The sequence below is a fragment of the Oncorhynchus mykiss genome, chromosome 17, assembly GCF_057628025.1.
Source record: "Oncorhynchus mykiss isolate SJ-2025 chromosome 17, ASM5762802v1, whole genome shotgun sequence".
NCBI classification, from domain to species: domain Eukaryota; kingdom Metazoa; phylum Chordata; class Actinopteri; order Salmoniformes; family Salmonidae; genus Oncorhynchus; species Oncorhynchus mykiss.
In genome coordinates this window covers 15,906,069-15,914,650 of record NC_143038.1, presented here as the reverse complement: position 1 = coordinate 15,914,650, position 8,582 = coordinate 15,906,069, and the positions used below count along the sequence as shown (strand labels likewise).

General features: G+C 41.2%; 1 protein-coding gene across 2 annotated transcripts; it reads left to right on the top strand.

Annotated features, from left to right (window-relative positions):
- Positions 1–2,835: 2,835 nt before the first annotated feature.
- On the top strand, positions 2,836–7,342 carry pgap4 (post-GPI attachment to proteins GalNAc transferase 4). 2 transcript variants are annotated; one of them, XM_021568263.3, is made up of 2 exons: positions 2,836–3,376; positions 4,489–7,342. In XM_021568263.3, the coding sequence occupies exon 2, from the start codon at positions 4,954–4,956 to the stop codon at positions 6,142–6,144; it is 1,191 nt and encodes a 396-aa protein (XP_021423938.1). In that variant the 5' UTR covers positions 2,836–3,376; positions 4,489–4,953; the 3' UTR covers positions 6,145–7,342. The 2 variants fall into 2 exon arrangements, with proteins under 2 accessions (XP_021423938.1, XP_021423939.1); XM_021568264.3 differs by having other exon boundaries at positions 3,285–4,018.
- The last annotated feature ends 1,240 nt before the right edge of the window (positions 7,343–8,582 follow it).

The window sequence follows — 8,582 nt, the reverse complement described above, 5'->3', positions numbered from 1 at the left end:
TGATTCTCTGTTGTTTACACTGACTTTTGGCCTCCCATCCTATTCTAACCACCTCTCGCCAGCTTTGTATTCATGTTACCTGATGAAATTGCTGTATAATATGATCTTGTTGCCATCTGATGCACATTCAGATGTCATAAATCTGCACTGCAGAGCTCTCCCTGTCATATGCCATGCCTTGATTGTATTACTGTTGATGAAGTGTGCATGTACACCCTGGCCCATCTACTGTAACTGGCCCCAATTCTGACTTGTGCGCTGATATCTGTTTCACTGATTTCTGTTCTCGTAAAAGCCTGGGTTTTCTGCACGTTAACACTAGGAAGCCTATTACGTAAAATTGATCAATTGAAAGTGTGGGTTCATAGCTCCAATCCAGATGTGTTGGTCATTACTGAGATGTGGTTAAGGAAGAGTGTTTTATGTTAACTTTTCTGGTTATAACCTTTTTCGGCAAGACAGATCTTCCAAAGGTGGGGGAGTGGCAATCTTTACCAAGGATCACCTTCAGTGGTCGGTTGTCTATAACAAGTCAGTCCCCAAACAATTTGATTTGCTGGTTTTAAGCATTAAACTTTCAAATATCTCTTTGTTGACTGTTGCTGGGTGCTATCATCCTCTATCAGCACCGGCCCGTTCCCTATCTGCCCTAAGCTCTCTCCTGGCCACTTACACTAAGTCTGAATTTGTCCTGCTAGGTGACCTAAACTGGGACATGCTTTAACCACCTGACCAAGTCCTAAAGCAATGGGACTCCCTAAATCTTTCTCAGATTATTACCAATCCCACAAGGTAAGACTCAAAACACCCAGAAAAGGCTACTCTCCTCGATGTTATCCTCACAAATAATCCTGACAGGTATCACTCTTGTGTTTTCTGTAATGACCTTAGGGATCGCTGTTTTCAAGCTCTTCTCAATTTACATCAACAACATAGCTCAAGCAGTAGGAAACTCTCTCATCCATGCAGATGATACAGTCTTATACTCAGCTGGCCCCTCCCAGGATTTTGTGTTAAATGCTCTACAACAAAGCTTTCTTAGTGTTCAACAAGCTTTCTCTACTCTTAACCTTGTTCTGAACACTTCCAAAACAAAGGTCATGTGGTTTGGTAAGAAGAATGCCCCTCTCTCCACAGGTGTGATTACTCACTCTGAGGGTTTAGAGCTTGAGGTAGTCACCTCATACAAGTACTTGGGAGTATGGCTAGACAGTACACTGTCCTTCTCTCAGCACATATCAAAGCTGCAAGCTAAAGTTAAATCTAGACTTGGTTTCCTCTATCGTAATCACTCCTCTTTCACCACAGCTGCCAAACTAACCCTGATTCAGATGACCATCCTACCCATGCTAGATTATGGAAACGTAATTTATAAATCGGCTGGTACGGGTGCGCTCGAGCAGCTAGATGTTATTTACCATTCGGACATCAGATTTGCCACCAATGCTACTTATAGAACACATCACTGCACTCTATTGTCCTCTGTAAACTGGTCATCTCTGTATACCCGTCGCAAGACCCATTGGTTGATGCTTATTTATAAAACCCTCTTAGGCCTCACTTCCCCCATATCTGAGATACCTACTGCAACCCTCATCCTCCACATACAACACCTGTTCTGCCAGTCAAATTCTGTTAAAGGTCCCCAAAGCACACACATCCATGGGTTGCACCTCTTTTCAGTTCACTGCAGCTAGCGACTGGAATGAGCTGCAACAAACACTCAAACTGGACAGGTTAATCTCAATCTCTTCATTCAAAGACTCAATCATGGACACTTTTACTGACAGTTATGGAGGCTTTGTGTGATGTATTGTTGTCTCTACCTTCTTGCCCTTTGTGCTGTTGTCTGTGCCCAATAATGCTTGTACCATGTTTTGTGCTGCTACCATGTTGTGTTGCTACCATTCTGTGTTGTCATGTGTTGATGCCTTGCTATGTTGTTATCTTAGGTCTCTCTTGTCATGATGTGTGTTTTGTCCTATATTTATATTTTATGATTTTTTACATTTTTAATCCCAGCCCCATCCCCGCAGGAGGCCTTTTGGTAGGCCGTCATTGTAAATAAGAATTTGTTCTTAACTGACTTGCCTAGTTAAAGGTTAAATAAAAAATTACAAAATGAATAACACCGTGCCTGTATATCCTCCAAACACCGCCTTCTCAGGCATTATTACTTAAGTATCCACCAATCCAAAGAAAGGATAGGCGGGAGCTAGACAGCCCACCTTGCTGCTTTTTGCACAAAGACTCCCATTGTTAGGGCGACGTGTATGGGGTCAATTTCACACCATATGTATTGAATTCAAAATAAAATAAATTGTGAACATGAACAATAAAGTTGAGAATGTATATTATATTTTCGAGGACGGGTGAAATAATGGATGTTGAAATCAGAAACCAAACAATTGAAAGCAAAATGTATAGAATTGTAAACAAAAATAAGACATCAAAACCCCCAAACGTGTAAACAAATAATTTTAAAGCGAAAGCAAATCTCTAATGACATGATTACAATTTTTTTTTTTTAACAAATACAAAATGAATGCAAAACTAATGCCAAATGAATGCAAAACTTTCCCAGCAACCAATCCTATTGAAATACTTTTAGCCTACGCTCTTGCCTGCATGTGCTACCTTTTGGTTACGCTACTAGTATTTTTGCTTCTATGTCTGTTTCTTTGCTTTCACTGCCAGTCTTTTAGATTGCGAGTTTTGGCATTATTTTTTCCGTGAAGGGCGGGATTTAGAGGGAGGCGTAGACAATGAGTCTCCATTGGTTCGCTAGTTTTGGAGTGAGGGTTCGTCTTAGCCCAATCGATGAACATGATAGACAGGCTTTTTTCTATTTTATTTTACAAGTTTTTGGATTTTGCTTTTGTCTTATTTTCGTTTACAGTTAGCTGTCAATTGTTTGGTTTTTGATTAACATCCATTATTTCACCCGTCCTCGAAAATATACTGTTAACATTCTTAACTTTATTTTTAATGTTCACGATTTGTTTTCTTTTTAAATCAATACATATGGTACGGATAAGTAACATATTTTAAGCGCTCTGCGTTCTCCCCTCAACGTCTCCCATACCAGACAGTTTGCTCTCTGAAGCCTCGTTCACGTACGCAAAACCATATACACTCCGTTACGTTACGCCGGATGTCATGCATTTCAATTGGGACACCCCCTTGCGGTCGAAGGCTCCGTTGCGAGACGAACAGCGCATATTTTGATATTTTTCTAACTTTTCCTCGTCTTCAGTCCAGAGTCCGTCGAAGAACAGGAAGTTACCAAACCACAGGAGATGGAAATATGTGGTTTTAGGAAATGGCTTTATGGGATAGCTAGCAACTTGTTGTGAACAATTACCCATTCCTTAAAGTGAGTACTATTTTAATAGTATTGTTGAATAATACACAATACAATTATATTGTATGGCCTCCCATTTAAGTGTATTGTGATAATGACGTTTGTATTTTAATTATTAGGTGGATCTTGCTAGCTTACAATGGTATCTTCAACCTAGCCTTCCTTTAGCTAGCTGCTGGTAACAGTTAGCTGATCTGCAGTGCAAACTATCTTGACTTTGTATAAAGGTAGAGAAACTTGTTGAGGGAAAAGTAATTAAACATGTTTTATAACCTCAAGCTATATATTTGTCCTGTTTCTTGAACGAAAAGGTAATTTTGCAATATCCCAAAATAAATGCAATCTCTGACGAGAGACAGGCTTTCCTCCATTTTGCGACTTTTACAAAGACGACACCAAAGACGTTTTAACTAACCCAAGATAGACCACAGCCTGTCCTTTCCAATGGAAACAAATGCATCCTAGTGGGCAAAGCCAAGTACAAGCTAGTCTTGTTCAGTAGGGTAAAGATATACGTTACGATGTAAACCGGGCATCAGGTGTTGTTGGAAGATCACCATTTAAAATGCAGAATTTAAGTGCGCATTTTGAAACAACCCTTGATTCTAGCTACGGCAGCCATGTAGCAACTATGTTACCACATTGGAAGTTATGGTGAGACTGTTTATTTGTTGCTTCAACCGTATATCTAACGCAGTATAGACTAAGGAAAATAGATGTTTAATATTTTGCTGCCATTTTTTTCCTGGACAGCACAGTAGCCCATTTAGTAATGTAAATGGGCTTATGTTGATCATTCTATTCTCTGCATGTTGACCCGATTATGCACAACGGTGTGCTGTAGCAATAGCCAGGTAACGTGGCGCTTGTTACCGATATAATCTTAATGTACAATCAAACGAATTTGTAATTCGTTGTAATTGTACTGGTTCACACACAGCGATAGGATGCCTAAAAACAACGGACTATATAAAGTCAGACGTGACATTTAATTAAATAGTTAATGTTGCCGTACAGTAGTTGAAGCTTTGGGTACAGTCTACACCTGGCTAGTCATGTTATTTGGGTGTGCCTCCCAATTTGAATAGCCTGAGCAAAATTAATAACATTCTTTTTTTTCATAGTTTCTCCTGGAACATGGGATCTAATGGAACCGTGGAATGCTGCAGGTAGCAGCAGTGTTTGTAGATGGTCTACAGTTGGAGACTTAATTGGCTTTTCCTTGGCCAGAGATACTTGGACAATATCAAACGTGGATATCTACTTTTGTACACATTTTGCTGGAGGATAAAAGCTATGAAAAGCAACCATATCAATGCTTTGCGTACAGAGCTTTTATTTTTGCTGTTCCGGTCTGGTTGCTTTGACATCAGTTTTCACTACACTAGTTCGCCTTTAGCCACCACAACTCTTTCACACAGCCAACCTGGAAATTAACAGTTGTATGAAGGTGTTGCCAAACCCTAACATTGCAAACCGCTCAGATCAAATATCCCCTTTTACATAAGGTTTGTTAAATCATTATTGAGACCTGAATCTTTTTTCTACTTTTTTTTTTTTACTCAACACTACAATACTCATCTTTACCAATGCCTCGATGGAAAGCTCTGGCGAGCCAGCATTTACGGTGGTCCAGCCCTGTTGCCCAAGGACTAGTTTTATGTATCGTAACGTTTGGCATCGTACTGCCATTGTGCTGCCACAGGCTACTCTATTCCTACTACTACATTAAATCGATGTACTTGAATGACATGAGCGATCAGTTTCTAGCGGAGAGCTACGAGAGAGGGCAGGAGGCTTTGGAATTCTGGGAGGCATCACGGTCTACCACTGGGTCGGCTGGCTTTTCCAACATCGTCAAGGGATCCGAGCTGTTGATCACTGTGGTAACGGCCAGGCGAACGGAGGGCAAGGAATTTCACTACCTGCTTCAAGTGATGCAGCGGCTGGTTTCCCTCCTGAGAGGATGCGGCGAGGGACGGCGTTGCGCTGAAGTGCTGGTGTGTGATGTGGAAAGCGGTCCCCTGGACAACGAGGATGCGGCGCTACTGGAGAGCCAGTTCTTGGTGGTGCGGAGGTCCCTGGAGGAGCAGTGGAAGAACCAGGCTCACGTCAACACCTTTGAGAGGGAGAAGAGGGACTACGTCTACTGTCTGCGCAAAGGATGGGAGCTGGCAAGCCCCAAAAACTTGATGGTCCTTGAGGACGACGCATTACCCAGGGCGGACTTCTTTGCCGTGATCCAAGATTTACTCTCGCGGCGCTTCGCCCTCCACACCCTCTACGTCAAGCTCTACCACCCGGAGAGGCTGCAGCGCTACTGGAACCCCGAACCCTACCGCATCCTGGAATGGGTGGGACTTGGACTAGTTGGGGCTACCGCACTCCTCCTAATCCTTAGTCACGGTACACCTTTCTCTTTCTCCCTCTCCACCACCCACCTCCTCTTCCTCACTTTGTACATCATGGTCGCCGTAGAGCTGGCTGGTCGGCATTACCTACTCGAGGTACGGCGCTTCTCGCCGCAGCTCTACGCCGTGTCCCCGGCGACCGAGTGCTGCACACCTGCCATGCTGTTTCCGGGTAACTCATCCCTCAGGGCGGCGGAGTACCTGGATGGATCATTCTGCGTCAAGGGCAATGCTAAGGACATGGTTCTGTATCAGATGGCTCGGACTATAACCGGAGAGAGAGCGCACAGCATAGAGCCCAACCTGGTCTCCCACATCGGGGCTTTCTCCTCAGTCAGGGCCAACCCATCCAGGCCTAGACTTCTTTGAGGAACAACTGAAAAGAGATTTCAGGCTGCGTCCCAGATTGCACTGTATTCCCTATATAGTGCACTATTAGGGCCAATAGAACTCTGGTCAAAAGTAATGCATGTAGGGAATAGGGTGGCATTTAATCAGGGTTGGAGACTATTCCATTTCAACTCAGGAAGTAAACTGAATTTAAATGGAATTTACTCCAATCCTTTTGATAAATATGACTGAATATCACCATACAGGGTTACCTAACACTCCATAGGGATACATAGCACTGTGTTAGCATCCCTGACATATACCCAAATCCAACCAATGGTGCCTGTAATGATAGTCCTTGATGGATATTGAAGGTCTCTCCAGCCTACTGTAAGATTTTACCCATGTAAATTGATCTATTTAACCCATCTAGGCTAGATCTATTTCTCTTATGCAATATTTGGGTACACTCCACACACATTGGGTACACTTTGGAATACAGTATGTTCTATGTTGGCATAACCATGTACTGCACCTTCAGGGGGAAGGTTCAAATGAGATGTATCATTTAAAATACCAAAACGTATTGCTGTAGTTGTTGAACTAAGGCTAATGATAATCAAAGGATTAACTACTTTAATAGGTTGTTAAAATCTAATTTAACCATTGGACAATGGCAATATTGCTGGATTGTGACACTTTGAATGTCTGACACTTTGAATGTCTGAAAGAAAAACAATTAAATGTATTAAGATATACTCTTTAAACCTTTGTTTATTTAGTGATTTGATGCTGTGTGCTTATATCATACATGCTGTACACTGAGTGTACAAAAGGTTAGGAACAGGTGCTCTTTCCATGACAGACTGACCAGGTTAATCCAGGTGAACGCTGCTGTGTTTTTCACGCTCCAGTTTCCCATTTGTATCAGGAATGATTCACCATCCAAAGGACATCCAGCCAACTTGACAACTGTGGGAAGCATTGGAGTCAACATGGCCAGCATCCCTGTAGAATGCTTTCGACACCTTGTAGATTCCATTCCCTGATGAATTGAGGCTGTTATGAGGGCAAAAAGGGGTGCAACTTAATATTATGGTGTTCCTACTGTTTTGTACACTCATGTTGACCTTAGACACTGTATAACTAGCATCCATGTGTGTTTTATCACTTTCTTTTTTTGAATACTACACTGTGTACACTTAACACTTCTAATAAAATAATACATATCATGTAAGTTTTGTGTTGCCAATACTTAATTGATACATTTGAGTTTGGGTGGAATGTTAACTAATAGACCTGTTTAGAAAACAAAACATGTTCTCCCACTTTTCGATGTGCCACTATACCTATATATATACACAATGCACTGTGTCCACATAGTAGTTACATAGCCTCGACTCCGGAAGACTAATGCCCATTTCCAAAGATGTGGCAAAATTGCTTAAGGACATCAAAGTCAAGTTATTGGAGTGGCCATCACAATGCACTGACCACAATCCTATAGAAAATGTGTGGGCAGAACTGAAAATGGGTGTGCGAGCAAGGAGGCCTACAAACCTGACTCAGTTACAGCAGCTCTGTCAGGAGGAATGGGCCAAAATTCACCCAATTTATTGTTGGAAGCTTGTGGAAGGCTACCCAAAATGTTTGACCCAAGTTAAACAATTTAAAGGCAATGCTACCGAATACTAATTGAGTGTATGTAAACTTCTGACCCACTGGGAATGTAATGAAAGAAATAAAACATGAAATAAGTAATTCTCTCTACTATTATTCTGACATTTCACATTCTTAAAATAAAGTGGTGATCTTGACTGACCTTAGACGGGGAATTTTAACTAGGATTAAATGTCAGGAATTGTGAAAAACTGAGTTTAAATGTATTTGGCTAAGGTGTATGTAAACTTCTGACTTCAACTGTATTTCTTTGTAGTTACTGGGTGTATTGATACATCATCCAAAGTGTAATTAATAACTTCACCACGCTCAAAGGGATATTCAATGTCTGCTTTTAATTATTTTTTACCCCTTCTGCCAATAGGTACCCTTTTTTGCAATGCAAAAACCTCCCTATTTTTGTGGTTGAATCTGTGTTTGAATGTACTGCTCAACTGAGGGACCTTACAATTATTTTTATGTGTGGGGTACAGAAAGGAGGTAGTCATTACAAAATTATGTTAAACTCCTATTGCACAGTGAGTCCATGCAACTTATGTGACTTGTTAAGCAAATTGTTACTCCTGAACTTAGTGCATTCATACCCCTTGACTTAATTCCACATTGTGTTACAGCCTGAATTCAAAATTTATTAAATTGATTTTTTCTCACCCATCAACACACAAAACCCCATAATGACAAGTGAAAACATATTTTTATACATTTTAGCAAATTTATTGAAAATTAAGTACAAAAATATCTAATTTACACACCCCTGAGTCAATACTTTGTAGATGTAGAAGCACCTTGGATATGTC

Excerpts from the sequence above, each read along its gene's own strand:
- pgap4 (XM_021568263.3), top strand. The coding sequence starts at position 4,954 with ATGCCTCGATGGAAAGCTCTGGCGAGCCAGCATTTACGGTGGTCCAGC.